Source organism: Arachis hypogaea, chromosome 1, assembly GCF_003086295.3.
Source record: "Arachis hypogaea cultivar Tifrunner chromosome 1, arahy.Tifrunner.gnm2.J5K5, whole genome shotgun sequence".
Taxonomy (NCBI): Eukaryota; Viridiplantae; Streptophyta; class Magnoliopsida; order Fabales; family Fabaceae; genus Arachis; species Arachis hypogaea.
The window spans coordinates 105,164,215-105,187,791 of NC_092036.1; the positions used below are offsets into that span (position 1 = coordinate 105,164,215).

General features: G+C 33.0%; 2 protein-coding genes across 2 annotated transcripts; both read left to right on the forward strand.

Moving 5' to 3' along the window:
• The first annotated feature begins 546 nt into the window (after positions 1-546).
• LOC112706778 (NAC domain-containing protein 68) lies at positions 547-3,130 on the forward strand. The gene is made up of 3 exons (XM_025758249.3): positions 547-1,647; positions 1,735-2,003; positions 2,231-3,130. Exons 1-3 carry the CDS (start codon positions 1,353-1,355, stop codon positions 2,855-2,857), a joined length of 1,191 nt encoding a protein of 396 aa, XP_025614034.1. The 5' UTR covers positions 547-1,352; the 3' UTR covers positions 2,858-3,130.
• Positions 3,131-21,839: 18,709 nt separating this feature from the next.
• Positions 21,840-23,577, forward strand: LOC112706798 (UDP-glucose 4-epimerase GEPI42). The gene is made up of 5 exons (XM_025758282.3): positions 21,840-22,428; positions 22,494-22,911; positions 22,988-23,070; positions 23,150-23,241; positions 23,334-23,577. The coding sequence occupies exons 1-5, from the start codon at positions 22,036-22,038 to the stop codon at positions 23,416-23,418; spliced, it is 1,071 nt and encodes a 356-aa protein (XP_025614067.1). The 5' UTR covers positions 21,840-22,035; the 3' UTR covers positions 23,419-23,577.

A 23,577-nucleotide genomic window follows, 5' to 3' on the forward strand; every position in this document is an offset into this window, starting at 1 on the left:
AGTAGAAAAATTGCACTCTCTAATGGTAGAAAAAATAAAACTTCAGAAAGAATAATAAGACAGAATAAGCAACTAAACAAATTATTACCGATGCGAACATTGTGATAGTTCGGCATGATTGATGAGACTAATTATAAGATTAATATATATAATAATGTTTATGATACTTAAGTAAACAAATAAAGCCATCGACACAGTATATACTAGCTCTCTCATAAGTCATAAGTCACTATTGGATTAATTTGATGAAAATAATAAAATAAGAAGTCCAATAATTTGAAGCATTGATAAATATATGACATGGAATGAGTCTCGGATTAAAAAAGATTCATGTACTGCATGTGAACTGGTGGAGTACATACATATACATACAAAATTAAAGATTTAAAGGTTAAACCTAATTGACACACTAACGATACTAAAACAATTTTCCTGGATCATACAAAAGTCCAACAAGTTATTATGAACCTAATGATACGATTAATATATAAAAGAACAAAACAGTCGCATAGAGAGAAAATCACGAATTCACCAATTTTACTTTTTTTTTTTTTCTCAATGTTTACCTCATGTATGTGTGGCATTTATATCTAATGTCAACTTCGTGAGCTAAGAATTAATTAATATTTCATTAAAAGTTAGTTTTGGTTAAAATAATGCTAAACTAGCTAGGCCTAACCTTACAAGATAGAAAAAGAAATAAAAAAAATAAAAAGAGTAGTATTAATAGTGTTAGTGAAATTGAAAAATGAAAAGGGAGAGGAAAGAAGCTAAGAAAGAGCACACGAGTGTTTGAATATGTAATAAAAAGGTATAATATTTGTGTGGGGTAAAAGAGACACGAGTGTATGGTTTAGGTGAATAAGAAAAATAAAAATAGTGAAAATAGTTGAATATGTATGTATGGTGGAAGAAAGGTCCAACGGCACCGCTCTGGGGCTGTAGCCACCCTGTCTTGTTCTTGAGATGTCATTTTCTGATCTTAAAAACACTCTTAGGGCAAGCATACTACCCTCATCCCCATGTAGGGCCTGAAAGCTATGTAGATCTTTCTATTAACTCCCATCCTCTCTCTCCTCTTTTTTCTCAACACCTATTTAAAACACACGCCTCATTTTCTCCTCTTTTTTATATATTAACTACTCTGCCTCAAACCCTCAGTTTAATTTCTTCAATTTCTACATTTTAACCATCAATCTCTTATCTCTGCCTAACACCACTGCACCACCCAATTCGTACAACTATTACACTCTCTAAGTATAAAGAGAGAGAGAGAGAAATTAAAGGGGGTCCAAACTCGAAGCACTAGTTACTACTACGATAGCTAGATATAGTATTATTATCAGTGTTGGATGGCAATTGCAGCGCCGAATTCATCTCCGACGATGAGTCTGAGTCACAGCCACAGCCACGAGGACGGGGGGACGACGACGGCGGCCTCCACCACGAACGACAACCTGAACGGAAACGGGAAGCAAGAGGATGATGATCACGAGCATGACATGGTGATGCCGGGGTTTCGTTTTCACCCGACAGAAGAAGAGCTGGTGGAGTTCTACCTTCGCCGTAAGGTGGAGGGCAAACGTTTCAACGTTGAGCTCATTACTTTCCTTGATCTTTATCGCTATGACCCTTGGGAGCTTCCTGGTATACCTAGCTTCCCTTTTCTTCACGCAATTCAATTCAATTCTTTATAAATATGTTCTTTGTTTACAATTTTGGCTTAATTGGCAGCGTTGGCGGCGATAGGAGAGAAGGAATGGTATTTCTATGTGCCTCGAGACAGAAAATACAGAAACGGAGATCGTCCGAATCGAGTGACGACGTCGGGTTATTGGAAGGCAACGGGAGCAGATAGGATGATAAGGACGGAGAATTTCAGGTCCATCGGGCTGAAGAAAACCCTAGTTTTCTACTCTGGGAAAGCTCCTAAAGGCATCCGTACAAGTTGGATTATGAACGAGTACCGTTTGCCCCAACACGAAACTGAACGATACCAAAAGGTACTTCCTTTTCGATCCATCCTATCTTTATATATCTATATGTTCTTCAAAGATCCAAGAAATGAACGAAGCTATAGCTAGTAGGGAATGGAATCATGGTTATTAATTAAATGGTGGTAGGAATAAATACGAGAGTTGGCAGAATATTAAAGTTAGCACCGCTAGTAATTATGACGACTACACCATCTCCATGCATCAAATTTGAAATTTGAATTAAATTTTTGCAGGCGGAGATATCGCTGTGCCGGGTTTACAAAAGAGCTGGAGTTGAAGATCATCCATCGTTGCCGCGGTGTCTGCCAACGAGGGCTCCATCTTCAAGAACTGTTGATCATCAGAAGAACAAGCAGCAGCACCACAACGATCAACTCAACATGGGATTTGCGGGGAACACCGCCGATGGAGCTTCTGATAATCGTGATCATGATGTAACCACCGCTCTTGCCCTCTCCAAACACAACACAAATGCTTATCGTGCTCCTTCGCTGGGACTCCCACCGCTGCTTCTTCCCTTGGACGACGAAGCCGCCTTCGTCCTCATGCAGCAGCAGCAGCACCATGCTGGCCCTTCTTCAGGAACCACCACCATGATGGATGATCTCAACAGACTTGTAAGCTATCAACACCAGTACTACAACAGCAGCAGTAGCAGTAGTAACAATAATAATCCCAATCATCATCATCACCTGTTAATGCATCAACAACAACAGCAGCAGCAGCAAACTCCTCCTGCAATAATGTCTCTGAATAACACTCCTTCTCCGCTTGCAACCGCCTTCTCTGACCGCCTGTGGGAGTGGAATCCACTCCCGGAGGCCAACCAGCGCCAGTACAGCAACATGTCCTTCAAGTAATAATAATAATAATCATGCAATATTATTATTATATTTATTTATATATTATGAACTGCACATACATATAGAGACAATTATCTGTCCTAATTTCCATCCTGCTATCAACTCTCTATATATGTTCCCAGCAGCTTGTTTATTATTTCCTTACTCTAATTCATCTTCTGCTGCGATGCATGCTAGCTATCTCTTAGATTGATTCCAATAACATAATCATTGTATGACTCTTATTCATCACATTTCAATATATCTATCTATCTATGGATATTATGTTGATGATTACTAGTACTGTATATGTTAGGGTTTTAATTAATTAGTTTTAAGTACGCCAGTTTTTATTATTGTTTACACAATTTCAATTCTCCATTTAAATCATGTTGGGATAGAAAGGGTACGGCATCTTTTAATTTGTAATTTGCTTAGCTTGTAGTTTAATTTCATCTAAAATGGGGGCTATAGCTTCATTTAATTTGTGTTTTTTTAAGAATTCAGACATCATAATATATGTCTGCATGTTCTGATTTGAGAATTAAAAGAAATATTTAGAGATAGAGAGAAAGGAAAATGCTAAAGAGTAGTAGGAAAACGAATAAATTGGTATTAGTCCTACCATTACCCATGATTGGTTAATTATCCACCCAGGATTATATATAGTAGTGGAATTCTTAGTTATTCTCCTTATTTTTTAACTTGTTTATTTCTCTAATTTATTGGTTTGTAATTAACTAACTTTCTAAGCACTTTTTCAAATTGGGTTTTGCCATTTTCTACTAGCTAGCATATCCACAAATAAAATATTCGTTACTATTGTGTGTGTCACTAAATTTTATTATTATATTTAAGATTAAATTTTTGTAAGATTGAGTAGTTTATATAAAAATTAACGTATGATAAATATATATTGCTTGTTTTTTTTTTTTTCAAAAGCTTTTTTATTTTGTTGGATATATAAGAGCAAATATCTTGATTGATGATATAAGCTAAGGTTATTAATGTTTTATTTGCATGTAATTTACTAATTTTGATTGAAAGAAATATCTCTCTCTGTAGCCATTGGATGCCAAATGGTTAGAGGAGATTCCAACTCCAATTTTCAACCAATTAAGTAAGATGACAAAAGGTGGATGTGATTTTGTTTCTAAAGTCTAGGACACATGCCCCTCACTCTCTCGTGTATCATATGACGCCGTTCTCTGTTGAATTAGCCAATAATAAGTGTATGCGAATCTTGCAAATTAAAGTGTAAATTAATTAATAATTAAACAAAGGAATTGATGATGAGTTGGGCATCATTTTATGGCATGCATGCAAATGTAATAGATATATATAATAGAGATCAGAAGAGACCTAGATTACTTTAGAAGAATCGAAGTGGGGCCATATGATTAGCTAGGCATGAATCATCCAGAATTCCAGATTATCCTATATATTTACCATATTATATTATATATCTTGTATATAATGTATGTTGTGTGGGGGAGACTAATTAACTAACCAACACTTTAAACAAAAAATTCTTTGTTTGCTTTTCTTAAGTTCACCCAATTTTCATATGATGATGATGGACCATGTCAAAATTCTTGAAACTACTTAATTTAATTTCTGCTATTTACTTTGTAATGTGATATCCTTGGTCACTACCATATATTATACCCTTTCTATTCCTATGCGAATAGGCTGGGCATTATGCACAATGTGTATAGATAAATTAAATACGTTTTAATTAATTAATTAGCATCCACATTGGGATCTGGTCTAAGTAAAAGTAGCTGAACTCTAAAGGATAGCCTTCACCATAGTAGGTTTAATTAGAGTCTAATATATAGTGCTCCGTAAAGGGAAGAGAGAGAGGGGAGACTTTTAACAATTTTAATAACTTTTTTCAATCCACTTGTAACTCCCATTTATTTTAGTTTTGATCTTTCTTCATTTTATATAATTTTACAAAACTTGATAGGAAATTAAATGATAAATTTTGAAATGGATTTAATACATATGTATATATACACACACACAAGTATTTAATTATATATTATCATATAAAAAATATTTTAATTCAGTTATCCAGTAGAATTTTGAAGTAAACATCTGATTATTGGATTATGATAGTACCAAAAAAGGTGATTTGGCTCTGTGCCTGCCAAACTGCTAGTTAGGATAAACCCATTGCAATGATAAACCAACGAAAGAAGGAAAAAACTCATGTGTGTCTTCTTTTGCTAAATTCTTATTCAAAGAAATATCGATGTCACAAATAGATTAATTCGTTTGTTTATATACTAAATTATCAGTGCTGTAAGCATATTTTATGTAGACATATATAATAATATATTATCATGTTAATAAATTAAAATTATTTTAACGAAATATTTATTATACTAGGATTTTAAATTATCTAGGTAAGATATATTTAGCTTATAAATTATATAAAAGAATAGCTTGCAAGCATAATATATAATTATCTTATTAAAGTTTATAATCATAAAGAAGAACTGATTATTTCAACTAGTAACAATTATTATTTAGTTTCATAATTAATTATACATTGATCACACAAAATTAAGAGCTTTGATTTAACATTTTAACTCAAACAATTCTAAAATTAACTTTTCAACTAAACTATCCGAACATAACTAAATTTTATGTAATTGAGTACATAGTAAGTTCTAAAATACAATCATTATTATCCAAATAAGTGAACAGTAAAATAACTAAATAAGTTTAATCCTTTTAAACTTTTTTATGATATTTTTCAATCTAATGAAATAAGAACTAATTTATTACGCATCGAATGTGAACTCTATTTAAATGTTTATTTTTAGTTTGTGAAAAAATCTTACACCTATTAAGAAAGAACACTGATGATAAAAAAAAGAGAGAATGATGTAGAGGAAGTAATGATCAAGAATGATTACGAAATCTGATACAAACCATACAAAATTTAGGTTAAAATTTAAAATACACTTTATTATCCTCAACAAATTTTGACACACTCAAAAAATTGTATAATAAAAGAGACATGCAGTAGGTTATTTAATTTACATAAAATATTTTAATATTTACCATAAAAAATTGTAAATTCATGATGTAAAATAGGTATTTTCTGACCATTACCAACAAAGAGTTTTTCAGAACCATGTGATGAATCGATAGAATTTAAAAAATTGGCATAATGTTCAGCAGTAATGTGATATAAAGCACCAGAATCTAGGTATCATGCACTGTCATTCAAGGTGAAATAGGTGGTCATATATGCTTGAGGTTGATGAAAGGATGCTGGAGGAGGTGGTGGAAGTGAATTTGCATATGGAACTGCAGTCCGAGTAAATGGTGAAGATGATCGATTCTGAAATTGAGAATTAAACCTGTGATAACAATTTTGAACTACATGACCCACTCTACTACATAATTGGTATTGAGGCATTGAATTCATAAATCTAGCACCCCTCTCATAGATCTCCCAACACGGTCCATTCTTCCATTATTTCCTCTTCCAAAGTTTGGTGTTGAAAATGGAGAAGCTTGAGCTAAATTTGCTAAACCTCTTGAGCATATCTTCATAGGCGACAAGAAAAAATGATTCTGCTTCATGAATTGTGAAATTCGTCATTCGAGACATCATTGATACGATGTAGCCTTGATATTCTTTTGTGAGACCATCTAAGATAGCTTGGATGTGATCATTTTTTTTGAAATGGGTAGCCTATAGCAATGAGAGAGTCTGCAATCTTATGAATTGTAGAGAGATATCAGCAATTGTGGTTTTCTTGCAAGCTCTACGCTGAGTCTTTAAACTTTGAATACGTGTTCTTGAAGAAACCGTAAAGATGTGATTAATCTTTTCCCACATTTTAGCAAAAGTAACGCAGTGTACCATCTTGTTCTTGTATGTACCATTCATGGAGGACACAGTCCAAGCCATGAGTGCAAGATCATTTTGCCTCCATTCTTTGTATTTAAATGTGTCTTTCTGAATTGTTGATGTAGGTGTGGATTTTGTCATCTTTTGTGGCAGAGGGGGTTACAGTTTGTTTTGAAGAATTTGAGCTTTCACTTTCTTCAACAATTGTAACTGATTCTTGATGTGATCGAATTTTTATGGATCGAGATGATCCTTAAACTCAAGTGTTTAGATTGTTAGAAAGATGATGGGCCTCTATGTTGAGAAATTATTTTCTTTAAGTTTGTTTGCCAGAGGAACCAGTGCATTTTTTAGATTTGTTAATGAAGTTGCAAGGGGTAGAGCCGTGATCATTTTCAACCTGATCTTGATATCCTGTGAAGGATCTTGCGCCTATTGAGAAAGAATACTGATGACCAGAGAAGAGAAAATGATGTAGAGAAAGTAATGATCAAGAATAATTAAGAGTTTAATGAGAAAAATATTTATTAGAGAGTCTTGAAATATACAAAGGAACCTAGCTCCTATTTATAACCTAATAGAAGTTGCACTAATACCCTCTAACTACCTCTAACAGCCACTCTAACTGAACTCTTCTCATAATAGAACTTTACTGACTTCATACAATTTGTTATTTAAGTTTTGACTTCTTCTCCCTTAACATGGCTAATTAGTTGCTACATATATAAGGCAGAATTTAAAACTCTTAACACTTACTTAAACATACTAATGAGCTAGTTACTAAACTAATCTAATTTGGTTACCTTTCCAATTTTATTTTTGGTTGGTAATCTTTCAACTTCCGCTTTTATTTTTATATTTTGTAGGGTAACAATGCCCAATTTTAACACTTTTTTTTGTATTAGAAGGGACATAAAGCCCAAAAAAATAAAAGAAAGACTAGGCACAAATTAAGTGGAGTAATGTCACCTCTCTCTCATTCTCATGGAGGATTCTAATAAGTTCTTGGAAAGGAGAGTTCCAGAAGAAAAAATTTACTTTATGCTCTAAATTCTTTCTAACTAGTGAATCTATACATCTATTGTCCTCCATGTATACTTGTACAAAATAGATTCTCCAATTGTATTTTTTGAATCCAAAAATTATATTGATAAGAGAATTGGGGTGCCTAGCAAGATTTTTTTCCCATTCATTAGTTTCACCACTACTGCTGAGTCACACTCCACTATGATCCTGGTGAGCCCCATTCTTCACGCAAGTTTCAACCTTTCCAACACGCCCTAAAGTTTCGCAGCGAAGACCGAGCAGTAACCAATGTTTTGTGTGAAGCTCATGATCTATCTGCCCTCTTTATTCTGGAGAAGCCCACTGCATCCTTCCATGCCCGGACTGCCCTGGACTGACCCATCAGTGTGCAATTTCAACCACCCTTTAGGTGGAGGCTACCACCTAACTCTTATTTCAACCCTTTTCTTCACTCTCCCTAATAGGTAGGTTAGCTTTTTCAAAAGCGTTGTTAATTTGCTTTACTTACTTTATAATCTCTGAATGTACTTGCTTGAGTCTGCTATATGCTTTTTCATTTGCTTCTTTGTTCCTCCAAATCCATAGCTTTCAACATGTTGTGATGAATAAATCAGTCCAATCCATCCCCTATATGTTTCCTAATTGTTGATTCAGATTAAAATCAGTCCATTCTTCTCATCCTAGGTGAAAGAAATTCTGTAAATTAATGGAATTTAAGAGTCCAATCCAAACTGTTGAAGCCTTCTGACAATCTCTAAAAAAACGTATTAGGTCTTCCTGCACTTCGTGACCGTAGTTGCAGCTTCCATCATCCCCAAAAATCTTGGCTTTTCTCTGATTAGTTAAGATTTTTTATGCATTGCAATTCACATGAAAACTTTTGCCTTCTGAGGTCTCTTCCATTTTCATATTTTGCTCCAATTGTTCATTGTTGGTTTAGTCTAACTATTGATAGCCCTGTAAGTAGATTCCACTGAAAATTCTTTATCTTCTGAAGGTTTCCATCCTCTCCTGTCATCTTCGTCATCCTGATGCGGTGGAGATGTAGTAGTATTTTTTTGAACTATTATAATAGGTAGGTTGTTCTGATGCCGTTCTAGATTTCAATTCTCTTTTTTATTTGTCCACTCCCAAACAAAATAATTTGTGTCAATGTTTTGTATAATTGCCTGTGCTTCCATAATACCTTCTCCATCAACCAGTGATCATTCCAGAACCTGTTAGATAGCCCATTTCTGATGCTTTTAAAAGAATTTAACTGGATTAAAGGTCTCAGTTTCATTATTTCTCTCCATAGAGTTGAGTCAGTGTTTCTAACCTGCACCTCCCTGTCCTCTCTATTGCCATCACAATATTTGTGTAGTAGCACTTTTGCCCAAAGTTGATTAGAGTCCTCATAGATTTGCCATAAGACTTTGGCTAGGAAAGAATTATTGATAAACTCCAATTTTGTGGTTTATCTTGTGCTTAATTTAGGGAATTTTATCAACTTTTCTCACATTTATTCAATAAAATAGCATGATTTTGTAATTCTCCCTAAATTTGTGCTTAAGTGTGAAAACATGCTTTTTAGGCCTTAAAATAGATAAATTTAGTTCACTTTAATCCCATTCAATGCTTTGATATATTTGTTGAGTGATTTCAGATTCATAAGGCAAGTATTAGATGGAATAAGTGAAGAGAAAAGTATGCAAAGTGGAGAATTTATGAAGAAATGAGCATTTGGAGAATTCATGGCCACGCGCACGCGTCACTCATGCGTACGTGTGAGAAGAGATTTGCAAGCCACGTGCACGCGTCACCCACGCGTACACGTGAGGAGGGATTTTGGCCAGTGACGCGCACGCATCACCCACGCGCACGCGTGACGCTGATCACATGACCTCATTAAAGTGAATTCGCTTAGGGCAATTTCTGAACTTTTCAGACCCAAATCCAACTCGTTTCTGAGGCTATTTCATGTAGAATTGAGGATTGGACAAGGGGGGAACAATTAGTTTTAGGTTAGCATCATGTAGGTTAGTTTCTAGAGAGAGAAGCTCCCTCTTCTCTCTAGAATTAGGGTTTTAGGTTAATTGCATCTTAGATCTAGAGTTTAATTCTTGTTTTCATCTTGTTTTTTTTATAATTTCTTATTCTTATATCTTTGTTCTTCTTAGTTTTCTTGTTAATTTCTCCTTTGAGCCTCTTTTATGTTTACGAGCACTCTTGTTAATTACTATTTCCTTTTAATGTAATTTATGTTTGATGTTCTTTTATTGTTGATTTGAGCTGTCATTGTTATTGTTTTGTAATTGGTAGTTGGTAGATTTATTATTCTTGCTCTTTTATGATGCTTTCTTTTTATGCCTTCTAAGTGTTTGACAAAATACTTGGTTGGATGTTATAGTAGATTTTTTAGCATTCTTGGCTTGGAAAGAAAAATTAGATAATCTTGAGTCATGAACACCCAACATACATTGGTGATCTAGAGTTGTTAGTTAATATTATTTCCATTAACTCTAATCTTTTGCTATTTTAGTTAGTAAGTTGATTAAGAATTTTGGATTAGGATTAACTAGTCTTATTTGACTTTCTCTCGTGTGAAGATAATATTGTACCTTCTTCCATTGTTAGAAATGACGAAATAAGATAAGCTCTTGATAATTATTGTAATATGATTAGTGACTAGGATAGAAAGTCTAGATTCTCAATCCTTGCCATGAATGTCTCTCTTTATTAATTGCTTCTTTAGTTGTTTGCTTTACTTTTCTTGTCATTTATTTTCTTCCCTTTTTATAAATCCAACCCCCTTGTTCTTTCATAGCCAATAATTGATCACTTCATTGCAATTCCTTGTGAGACGACCGAGATTTGAATATTTCGGTTAATTTTCATTGGGGTTTGTACTTGTGACAACCAATATTAAAACTTTGATTTGAGCATTACTTGTTGGTTGAGAACTATACTTGCAACGAAGTTATTTCTCCTAACTGAGAAGAAATTCTTAACCGACAGTTTTGCTCTTTCAATTATTCATGGATGATAACTTCCTAAACCCCATTCCTCCTTCACGTTTAGGTTGGCATAAGGTCTTCCAACTTATAAGATGCATCTTTTTGTGGTTGGATTCATCTCCCTAAATGAAACTACTCCAAATTTTCTCTAATTCCTAACATATTCCTTTCAGCATTATGTTGTGCTGAATATGGTAATTTTGAACTGGATTGATAAAGGATTGGGCCAGAGTCAGTCTTCCAGCTAATGATAAGCATTTGGCTTTTCATTCTTTCAACTTGCTCTATACTCTTCCGAGCATTGCCTTGAATTTCTCCTTACCTTTTATGTAATTGATGATTGACGATCTTAGGTATCTTCCGAGTTTCATTTGTTCCTTGTAATTGGCTAATGCCACAATTTCCTTTCGAGTACTCACATATGTGCTCCTGGAGAACACTATTCAGGTTTTGTCTTATTGATCTTTAGGTCTGGTGCCTTGAAAAATATCTCTAAGGTTTTTTTAATGATTCCCATCTATTCAACTGAAACTTCTGCGAAAAGGAGTAAGTTGTCGACAAACATTAGATGTGAGATTTTTTACCCTAATCTTCCAACTCCAATTGGGTTTCACAATCCTTGAAACACATTTTTCTCTATTAGATGGGACAACTTATCCATGCATATAATAAAGAGATAAAGAGATATTAGATCCCCTTGTCTAAACTCTGTTAGACAAAAAATCTTTCGTCTTGTTCCCATTCCATAAGACATTGTAAACTACACTATTAGTTACATAATTTATCACTATCTCAATCACCTTATTTAGTAGTTTAAATTCCTTCAATCTAGTATTGATAAACTCACAGCTTAATCTATTATACTTCTTTTCAAGATCTATCTTTATAGCCATGAAGCATTTTTTCCGTCATTCTTTTCATCGTGTACATCAACTCCTTTGCAATAATGATGTTATCCTGAATTTTTTTTCTGGTATAAAGTTGGATTGATAAAATGCAATTCTGCTTTCCAAGTGAGGCTTGATCCTTTCAACAAAAATTTTAGTGATGATCTTATAGTTCACATTACACAAGGTGATCAGTCTGAATTGACTTATGTAGTCCGAATTGTTGATTTTTGGAACCAGGGCTATAAGTGTAGAGTTGGCTTGTTGGATGAGCTTTGGTTCATTCCAACAAAAAGTAATAAAGTCACAGACTTTCTCCTTTATAACATCTTAATTGCTTTTGTAGAGAAGTGCGGGAAATACATCATTCCTTGGACCTTTAAGGATCCAATGTTAAAGAATACTGTATTTGGGTTTTTCACCATTCTCGTGTAATCACTAAAATCAACATTAGGACTATCATAATGGCTAAATTCAAAAGAAGCTATACTTACCTTTTCTTGGTAGAGGTTCTTGAAATGATAATGTGCTTTCCAAGAACTTTTTCATTCTCAATCATATCCAACTTCCATTACTATATTTGAGCTTTAGGATTCTGTTTTTCCTTCTTCTTATGACGACTTTTGTATGATAATATCTTGTATTTCTATTTCCAACCACAATTCACATCTCTCTTGATTTTTGCATCTAATATACTTTCTCTTTGTCTAGAATAACACCTGACTCCTTAGTTAGCTTATGCTCCAATTCTTCTAAGAAAGGTTCCTTCCATATGTTTGATTTTTTTGTATTCCTTGTAACCTATTTAGAATTTTTCTTTTTTTTTCTAAAAATATTTCCAAAGCAATTTTTATTCCATCTAGTCAGATCTTTCTCCAGATTGTTAAGTGTCGTTAAGAGTTGGTTGTGGTTGTTCCAACTACTCCTTAGAATGTTTTGAAAATCTGGGTGAAGAGCTCACATTGCTTCAAAGGGAAAAGATCTATTTTTAATAATGTTAGTGTTTCTTTCCGTGGTATGAGAATGGGCTGATGATCAGAATTTGTTTTGGTTAATACTTTCACTATAATAACTCTAATTTTTGCACTAACGCGATTTTTTTTAAAATAATATTTTAAAGTGATTAGTTTTATTTTGACAAGTTGATTTCGAACTCCAAAATAAAATAAATGGTAATATAATTATATTATTATGTTATTTATTTATTTTATTTGCTTTAATTATAATAGAACCTAGATAATAATATTAATATTATTATCAAGTCCGACTTTTGCCGTAATTATCAGTATTTTTAATGAATTAAAAGTTGCTAATACTTTATTAAATATATTTTAACTTCAAATTATTAATGTCATTTATATTAATAACTCATATATATTTAACTCTATTTATATTATTATTTATGTTTTAATATATTCTATTTTTATAAATATATATTTGAGATAATATAACTTAAACTGCTGATTCATCAATTTATTAAACTGACACCTCAATTAACATTATTCTTAATCATGATCTAATATTATTTTCTTGCTCCCATTTATTTCCGTTTGCCCGAATGTCATAAGGAAAAGAAAGAACCGAAGCCAAAGAAATAAAAGAAAATGGCTTCTATGTATACATACTTACATATATAACCGTGGATATACATCTAATCATTTCCTATCATGTTAATCATTACCATCTAATATCATCATCATATATCTTGTTTCCTTCTCAAGTGACCGAACCAATATAAAGAAATAAAGGAAAGAAAGCGAAACGTGGTTAATGGGTGCATATATATATATATATATATATATATATATATTGTTAGAATATAATTAGGATCAATTAGGATCAATTAGTATTATTTAACATATCTGAATATTTATTATAGGAGATTATGTCTTTATTATTACGATTCTCTTAGTACCTATAAATATCCTTTTATATTGTATCATTCCAGACAACTTAAATAAACAACTTGATTATACTCAATAATAGTCTAATCTCTTATTTTTAATATGGTATCAATAATACACAAATTCTTCCTCCAGTTTAGTCTCTTATTTCTAACATATATAACATGATACATATCCTTATCTCATTAATCACCACTAATCATCATCCTTATTTCATTTTGTTTTTTTTTTTCTTCAACGAACCAAAAGAAAGAAACTAATAGAAAGAAGTGACCGAGAGAGAAAGAGAGAAACGGTGAAAACTCCATTCTTTCGTTGCAATTCATAATTTCAATAAAAAATTTAATTAAATTAAAATATTTATATCTTTTTTCTTTGTGTTAATATCATTTTTGTTCGATAAAAATTGATGATGACATAATTTTTTTTCTTCTTAAAATTCGATTTTTTTATATTTTTAGTAGAAAAATCGATTTCTGATATTTTCTTCTTCGCCAATTCAGTCAAAAATTTTTTCTATAATTTTGAGTATTTTAATTTCGTATGAAAGTAGAATTTTTACAAATTTTCATTGATTAAATTTGTGTTGAATAAATGAATGGTTGTTGTGATTGATTATTAATGGAGTTTGGTTGAATTTATATATATTGAATTTTGTTGATATATTGTTATATGTGATTAAGCTTGTGATTCAGTCATATTTGTGCTGCTCAAACTATGATAATGAGGCTGATTTAGGACTGTTATTATGTTAGTTTTTAAATAAAATGGGTAAAATTTAATGGCCCAATAATTAAATTGAAAGTTATGAAAAATCAGTAACCAAAAAGCTCAAAAGTGAATTTAAAATCAAGTATATATTTTAAAAGATCACAAGAAAAGATTTTGATTTTCAAAGAGTATTTGTCACCAACATAAATATTATTTTTGAATATGAAAATATAATTTGATAAAAGATTATAATTAAAAGATAGTAATTATATAAGTTTTGGAGATACTTTGAGTAAAAAATAAAATTTTTGGAGTAATTCAGACATTTTATAAAAAATTAGGGTTATTTTTAGAAATATAAAATTAAATTAATAATTTTATTAAATATGAAATTAAAATTGGTACCTTTATAAAATATTGATGGGTTAAAAGGTAAAATATTTAAAAACTTGACATTGGAATATAATTCTTGAAAGCTTAAAGAATAGAATGCTAATAAGTAGGTTTTGATATAAAAATAATAATGTTAATACTTTTTTATTATTAATACTAGTATTACTTGTGTCAATATAATATATTAGTATTATATTTTAAATATATTATTTTATTTATGATATAATAAAAGAGTAAGTAGAAAACTGTTTTAAAAATTTTAGAAAGATAAATCTAAATTAATAATCTTTGATTCTCTTTCCATAAGACACTTAGAAAAAGGTAAAGGAATAATGCGAAAATAATTTATATTGTGGAATGATAAAAAAAAAGAAGAAGAAAAAAGAAAAGAAAAAAAAAGACCAAAGAAATCTCTACCACATTGGAGTAGAGAGCAAAAAATAAAAGAATCTAAAGAACCTCTGCCACAGGAGAGCAGAGAACATAAGAGAAAAAAATGTATTAATTAAAAGAATCTCTGTCACACGAAAGCAAAAAACAAAGATTAAAAAGATCAAACAAATCTCTGTCATAGAAAAACAGAGCACAAAAAAGAAAAGAATGTATTAACTAAAGGGATCTCTACCACAAGAGAGCAGAGGGTAAAGATAAAGAAAAAGTTTTAAAAGATTGTCTATCACAGGAGAACAGATGCGACCTTGTTTGGGACTTAATACCAAATGTATAGTGGGGACGCCCACACATTGAGAACTGTTTTTCAAATGTAAGCATATTGAAATACATTTAAAAGTCACATTGTATGCGGCTTGGTCGTAAGACTTATATACACACTGTATGCATCTGGAAAGTCATATCTGGGACTTGTACCTGGGTAATGTCGGAAGCGGGTAGGCAACCGACACATGAACTTATGGCTTGCGATAGGAATAGACATGCATCATCCTTGCTGCGTATTTGCATTTTACTTGATGATATAGAATTGATTGTGTTGTCTTCTTGTGTTTGTGCATTCTTTAATTGTATACTGAATTATTGTGACTGGTTGCTTTTCTGTGAATCTTGTATAATTGGCTGGGAATTAAATTGAACTGTGGTAATCTCGACTTAACTAACTATCCCTGACCCTACTAAGAATTCCTTCGTTCTTACCCCTTTCCTTCCTCCTCTTCAGGTGGAGACCGAAGTCCTGTTTTATGAGATGGACCCTCCTTACATATATGAGGATCTTGTATAGCATAGATTTTACATAGTAACTGCAGAGATTAGGACTCGTATGTACGTTCTGTGCGACCACTCCTTCCGGCATCCGATTAACACTGTGCACTTTAATTCCGATATGCCTTACGAGTTTTTGTTACATTGGTTCCATCCGGATGCTCCGTTTCACCCGTTCCATGACGGACCTGTACCTCATTAGCACTCCAATCAGCCTAAAGATCAGGTGGATCCTGAGTCTGAGCCTATGAAAGAACATATATCAGAGCCTATATCTGAGGAGGATATTCCTGTAGAGCATATCTCAATATCTTCGTCTGAACCGTCATCTTAGGAGTCGCACACCATCTCCATTAGTGGATCGACGAGTGTTGACCAGCATAGTTGTCAGAACCGAACCGGTAATCGAACCAGTCAAGTCACTGGGTCACTGGGTTATTGGTTCAACCGGTGGGTCACTGGTTGAACCGGTTGACTCGGTATTATGCAAATAAAAAATAAAAATAGTCAAAAACCTAAAATTAAATTTTGAAATACATATTTTTACTAACATTTTAAGAACAATTAAGTCGAATTCTATAAATAACTAATACAAAAATAGACATATAATTAGTTCATACTACTATATAGTATCTTAATTAGATACAATAAGAATAACAATCTATGAATTATATCCAAAGAATAATTTCAAAGTCTAAATATTTTTATATAATTAAATAATTATATAAACTTTTTTTCTCAGAATAAATCATTTTTATTTAATTTTTATATTCATTATTATTTTTTATTTTTAAATTAATTAATCTGTACTTCAATCAAAAAATAATTAATTTAAAAAATATTGAGTTAAGTATTTCCATATATATATATATATATATATATATATATATGTATTAGTTATAAAAAATTGAAATAGATATTATAAAAAGCATTAACAAGACTAAAGAAATGGGTTAGTGCAGTGGTTGTCAACTTGGTCTTCAATTCAAAAGGTCCAAGTTCTACTCCTACTCCCCGCAATGTATTTGACGTTATCTGCATGCGGGTTGACCGTTGACTGGATCGGTTCGTATCGATTTTGACCGGTTCATTTCTTTAAACGGTCAATATATCAAACCGGACCGATCCGATTTTTACAACTATGTTGACCAGACCAATAGTTCGAATGCTAGGACCCCTCGGTTGTTGAAATTTCTTATGACAAGGTTGAAATTTCTTATGACGAGGAGGAGGATCGTGAAAAGTGTTCAAATGTGATTGTGATTTAGTTGATACTTAGAAGATGAGAATGTGGCTTATAGGAGGGTTTTTTTTGTGTTAGCCTAGCTTTTGTGTTTTAATCTCTCACTTTTGATTAGACTCACTAAGAGGATAGGATGTAAATAGTTGACTAGGCTAATTTCGGGCGCCAGTTTAAAAATTTTCCATATGGATCAGGACTCGGAGTGTTAATTATGTATATAGTAGTAAGATGTGAAGGGTTATACGCTAACTTATAATATATATGACAATACCTTTATATGTATGTATGATTTATAATATATGTTATGTTTATATATAATGGTGTATATTTTACTTAATTTTTTTTATATGACTTCTATATGTTTAATTAGTTGTTCTCGCAAATTTGTTTATAAAAAAAATTTCGAAAATTCGGTAGTACACTAATACGATTACAGACTTAATAATAAATAATTAAAATTTTAGGTGAACAAATTAATATAATATTTAATTTTTAATATAATTATGACATACTGAAAATTGAGTGTTACACTCATCATCGCTTCATGGAATCTGGTCCTCCATTTTTGATTTGCAAGAGTTCTATCGAGCCTTTTTAACATTCTATCATAGCCTTCCCATTTAATTAGGTCATCGCCAAGTATTTCTCGGCCCTATGGATCCAAGGTCAATAAGCCCATAGCTATTATTCCAGTTTGTAAAGCGTTGCAAGCCCTTATATCAATATCAGCTCCTCCTTTCTTTTTCGATGAGTCCTTAGTTTCGTTGAAGTCTCCCGCTATGAGCCATTCTCCATCCATAGAATTTGCAATGTTCAACAACTTCGGCCAGATGATTTTTTTTCTCTGATAGTGAGGGTTGGCATAAATATATAGCTGTTAAATTCTCTCGTGCCAGTTTCTTTGATCTTGACATGAATGTATTGGTTGTGAGATTCTACCAAACTGATCCATATACGCCCAACAAAGCCTTGAGCGACTTCTACTAAAGAGTACTCGAAACCAAGTTGTTGTATAGTTCTTTTTGCTTTATCTCTGCTGCATTTTGTTTCTAGAAGAATCGCTATGTCTGGCTTGTATAGCCTTATCATCTCACTAAAGTTCTTCTAAAAGCACTGCAAGCTGCCCTCCTGACATTCCAAACAAAACTTATCATTTTAAAATATATAGATAAAGAGAAAACGAAAATACATTAGGTGTTAATTCATGTGCATTTCAGTGTCCTCAAGGGCACTGGTCTTTGAAGTGGTGAATTCCACTCCCTCTATAAGGTTCTTGACTAAGTCTTTGTTTGCCTCCTCTATCTTCATAGGCATAACTTGCATTCCTGAGGTTCATTCATTGTGTTTGGGGTCTGGTGATCTTCCCGATATGTAGGCTTAACACATTCCTCCATCAGTGTGGGTGTTGCTTCAACTCCCTCCGTCCAGTTCTCTTCATGATGGGTCTTATAAGCTTCTCTATTATTTACTCTAACTTCCTCCTCTCTTCCCTCTATCCTTTGAATTTCTGCCCTGCTGCTGTACGAATTTGTTGCTCCACTTTTTAGCTGGCCTTGATTTTTGTGGCATTGGGGTTCTCCTTGTTGACTGTTGCTTTTGGTTGCTTGTGTGTCACTCCTTTGTAATTCTTGTGTCGTTGTTCTAGTTCTTGTTCTCTCCTGTTGTCTATTGCTTTCATTTCGTCGCTGTTAGTGTTTTGTTGTGGTTCCTCTATTGTGAGCGCTCCATATCTGGAGTTTGTTACAATATGGTCTTTCTTCTCTCTGGCTTTACATGTCTCTGATATATTTTTTGAGTTATCCTCCTTTGGCCATCTTTTACCCCTTTTGGATCTTTGTACCATCATTCATTCCCCATATTTCTTCTACCCTTCAGCTTCCACTTTTTTTTCCTTATCTGTTTCATCCCTGTGTCCCTTCACATTATTTTGAAATTGCATATTTACACCTTCACCTTCCCTATTCGGATTTTCTTATCCTCCATAAATTTGCTGATTTTGTGTCTCTCCTTTATTGGCTTGGTCTCTCTTATAAGGGCAGTTTTTTTTATCATGGACAATTTTTCCACAATGAAAACAGATTTGGTGAATTCCTTCATATTCCACTTTGTACTCCCTTCCATTAATGAGATACCTTCCCATGAGTGGTTTTGTGATGTCCACTTCCACGCAGAGTCTTGCAAACTTGCCCCTACAAAGCCCAGTTGTGTTGTCGTCTACCTTCGCCGTTCTCTCTCTTCATGGCTGCATAGCCTACTCTTCTTCCGAACAGCTTTACTATCATAGAGTTCCACCATGGTTTCCATAGTTTCCTTTCTGTTGCATCATTGAAGATGATATTAAAGAGACCGTCTTCTAGTTTTTCAACCTTGATATCTTGTTCTGTGTCCTCTCCAAAATCTTCTGCTTCTTCAGACTCTTCTGTCTCAAAACCATCTTCTTCCATATCATGCTTATCTTCTATAAGAATCTCAGGCGGTCCGTTCTTGACTGTCTGAGCAAAAGATCTACTTTTTCCTTGTCAGTTAACAAATATGAGTTCTTCTTCTCTTATCCAACCTTCCTCCCTTCCTCTTTTTCTGACTTTCTTTTTACTTCTTTGCAGCTGGCCAGTCTCCTCTTTCCATGAGAAAATATTTTTTTTATTACCTTACATTTTTGTCATAATAAAAGAATAGATTGGGCCGTTACAATATAATGCTGGTTCTTTTTTAACAAACGGAGTATAAAGTTGATAGAGCCCAGCATTCTTAAAGTAAGTGGGCTTCTACCATGTTACATTCTTAATTTCTTATTGTTAAAATGTTAACCAATCAAGCACGTCACAGTTCACATACTCAGATTCATTTGCAATAGGAATATGAAATTAAAGCATCTTTGTTATAAATAAAATTAACAATCCCACTGTGTATCCAATCTAACAACCACAAAAATTCAAGGTTCATAATTTAAAGGTCATGAAAATGCATCAAGCAAGTTAACAGCCAACAGTTTCTTACAAGAAAAAGCAACATCATTTAATTTATTCAACTAAAAAGATGCATCATCAGTTTAAACTGCTCAATCTTTCTTTGTTGATAGCCAAGTGAGTAAAGTTATGGGTGTTAAGTCAGCTCTACCTATCACAGTATCACTCCTCCAAAACCTTAGTTAGAGAACCCCAAAATAAATAAATTAATAAACAAATATTGAAAGAAAGCGGATACAATATATATATTATTTGGGTGATGTAAAAGATCACTAAGTAATAGGAATATAATATGCGAGATGGTTTTATTATTGTCAAATTTATTTTTTTATTGAATAAAAAAATTGTTGAATACAAAATAATTAAATCAACGAATTTTTAAAAATAAGGTAATTGATAATAAAAATACTTTTAATCAATATGAATTATTTTATTTTATTTATTTAAAAATAAACCGATAAAAATGGTACTACATATACATGTGTACATGTATGTGATATTCGGAAATCGGAATACATATTCTGAATATTTCCTCTTAGTACCCCGTCCAAAAATTAAACATACTTCATCAAAATATCCACCTAACTAACTTATCTACGAATCTACTGAGCAATCAAGTACAAAGCTGACATTGTTTTGAGGTTACACCACGATGTTCGCAACTCCAAGACCCCACGGAAAGATGGTGCGTTCATGTACAAAGTACAAACGCAGTAATATTTATTTATTAAAAAGAAAAGTATAAGATACCAACATATTATCTGTTAATTTATTGCTAACAATGATTAGTTATTATATTTTAAACACATATATAAAGAGATACATTCAAAAATATATCTATAAAGACACTTCTATTAAAACACAGCTATAAAAAAGACATTTTTATTAGACACATCCACAAAAACACTTCTATTAAACACAATTATAAATAAAAGTTGGCAGATATTGACAGAAATGATATTAGTAACATAGCAGGATTGTTATTAAAATGCATATAGAAACTCAGTTTTCTATAGTAAATTTTAATTAATTTCTTTATTCACCTTTTTTATTTATTAAGATTTATATTTTTTAGTATGTAATTTTTATTTACAGCAATAATAATGCAGAGATCATTATGTATGCGAGTCTCTAATTTAGTCATTGACATTTTAATTATCTCTATTTAATTTTTAAATTTTGTGAATGTGATTCCTGTTAATCTTTAGGATAACTTTTGATGTACAAACATTAATAGAATACCGAATCGTATGTCACGTTAAATTCTGTAAAATTATGTCATTTTTGTTTTGACACTCAAATAATAAAAAAAATTATAAGTGATATTTATTGAAATTTTTTCTCACAAAACAAGTGATTCGATGTCCTTTTTTAGTTATTTGAGCGTCAAAATTAAAATGGCATTGTTTTACAAGTTCTAGTGTGATTTTATTTTTCACCTTACAGTTTCATTAACTTTTTGTGCTAAAAATTATCTAAAAACTAATGTGAGTGACATTTACAAAGTTTAGAGATTAAAAAGAGACAATTAGAATTTTAAAGATTAAATTAATATTGACTAATAAATTTAGGAGGCAAATTGAGTATTAACTCAATAATGTACTAGTGAGTTGTGTGGTAGCCAATAAAAAAATATATCCTCTTAATTTTTTTAAGATAATAAAATCCCAATTATTTTTATATAAAATTAATAATTAAAAATAATTAATTAATTTAATATATTTAACTAAATTATTTTGTTATTGTTTTACAAATAATGAAAGAAAAATATTAAGAGAATTCAATCAATTCATTATGCCATCGAACATAACATGAAAAGTAAAGACAAGTGCATGTTAGCTAACCCGGTGATACAGGGTTTGCTTTTGCTTTCCCTTGAATAATTGAAGTAAACTCACTAACCCTGCCTTCACTTGATTGATTCATTATATTGATCTCTTGTTACAAGCAAAGGGGAGTCGAGGGGAGAAGAATAATAATGGTGTCAGGGAAAGGGAGAGGGGAGAGGATTCTGGTGACGGGAGGGGCAGGCTTCATCGGATCCCACACGGTGGTAGAGCTTCTGAGGCAAGGCTACAAGGTGTGGGTCATGGACAATCTCCAAAACTCGTGCGTGGAAGCCCTCCATAGAGTTTGCCATTTGGTTGGTCCACGCCTCTCTCCCAACCTCCAATTCCACCACGGCGATCTCTGCAACCCCGCTGACTTGGACCGCCTCTTCAATGCCTCCTCCTCATTTGACGCCGTCATCCACTTTGCCGGTCTCAAAGGCGTTGGAGACAGTGTTGTCAATCCCCTCCACTACTACCACAACAACATTGTTGGCACCGTCAACCTCTTCCAAGCCATGGCTAAATTCAATTGTAAAAAGGTAGGTAGATTTAATAAATCAGTTATTATGTATTTGTGTATTAATAGACATAGTGGATCGGACAGATGGTATTTTCATCGTCGGCGACGGTGTACGGACAACCAGAGGAAGTGCCGTGTGCGGAGGAGTCGAAGCTGCATGCGATGAATCCTTACGGGAGAAGCAAGTTGTTTGCGGAGGAGATGGGGAGGGATATAGAGAAGGCAGGGGGAGAGGGAGAGTGGAGGATGATATTTCTGAGATACTTTAACCCAGTTGGGGCCCACGAGAGTGGCAAGTTAGGGGAGGATCCGAGGGGAATCCCTAACAACCTCATGCCTTACATCCAACAAGTTGCCGTTGGAAGGCTCCCTCACCTCAACGTGTACGGTCATGATTATCCCACCAACGATGGCACCGCGGTTCGGGACTATATCCATGTCATGGACTTAGCACATGGTCATGTTGCTGCCCTACGAAAGCTTTTTGCAAATGACACCATCGGTCCGCTCTCTCTCCAATTTAATTAGTTTTACATATATTTTTTAAATAACAAATTTGGAAATTATTCACTGCTCAGGCTGTACTGCCTACAACTTGGGAACGGGTCGTGGGACATCTGTGCTTGAAATGGTTGCAGCGTTTGAAAAAGCTTCCGGCAAGGTCGTCATTATTTAAGTTTTCCATCTTCCTCACATGTATTTCATCATCACCATCTCTGAATTTTGGGAATGTTTTTCAGAAGATTCCAATTAAAATGTGTCCTAGGAGGCCAGGGGATGCTACCGCTGTTTATGCATCCACAGAGAAGGCTGAGAAAGAACTTGGTTGGAAGTAAGCAATTCTCAATTTCTCATTCGTTCACTCAATCCTTCTTTAATTTGCATTGCGAGTACATGAATGAGTGTTGCTGTCTTTTGTGACAGGGCAAAATACGGTATAGAGGAGATGTGCAGGGATCAATGGAACTGGGTCAGTAACAATCCATGGGGTTACCAAGGCAACCATTAAGATTTTGTCTTTCACTTCTCACTTGATTGATTCATTCTTTTATTTATGCCATGCTAGCTGAAATCCTTGCTTAAGAATGTTGCTCTTTCAGTTAGTTACATATGCTGTTTATGATTATGCAATTCAGCTTAATGAAAGACGTACTATTGAGCCCCTAAA

What these genes read in the sequence shown, in the direction of transcription:
- LOC112706778 (XM_025758249.3), top strand. Translation starts at nt 1,353, where the DNA reads ATGGCAATTGCAGCGCCGAATTCATCTCCGACGATGAGTCTGAGTCAC. An exon ending in TGACCCTTGGGAGCTTCCTG is followed by an intron (nt 1,648 to 1,734) that starts GTATACCTAGCT and finishes CTTAATTGGCAG; the next exon opens with CGTTGGCGGCGATAGGAGAG. An exon ending in AAACTGAACGATACCAAAAG is followed by an intron (nt 2,004 to 2,230) that starts GTACTTCCTTTT and finishes AAATTTTTGCAG; the next exon opens with GCGGAGATATCGCTGTGCCG.
- LOC112706798 (XM_025758282.3), top strand. Translation starts at nt 22,036, where the DNA reads ATGGTGTCAGGGAAAGGGAGAGGGGAGAGGATTCTGGTGACGGGAGGG. An exon ending in CTAAATTCAATTGTAAAAAG is followed by an intron (nt 22,429 to 22,493) that starts GTAGGTAGATTT and finishes TGGATCGGACAG; the next exon opens with ATGGTATTTTCATCGTCGGC. An exon ending in TTTTGCAAATGACACCATCG is followed by an intron (nt 22,912 to 22,987) that starts GTCCGCTCTCTC and finishes TTCACTGCTCAG; the next exon opens with GCTGTACTGCCTACAACTTG.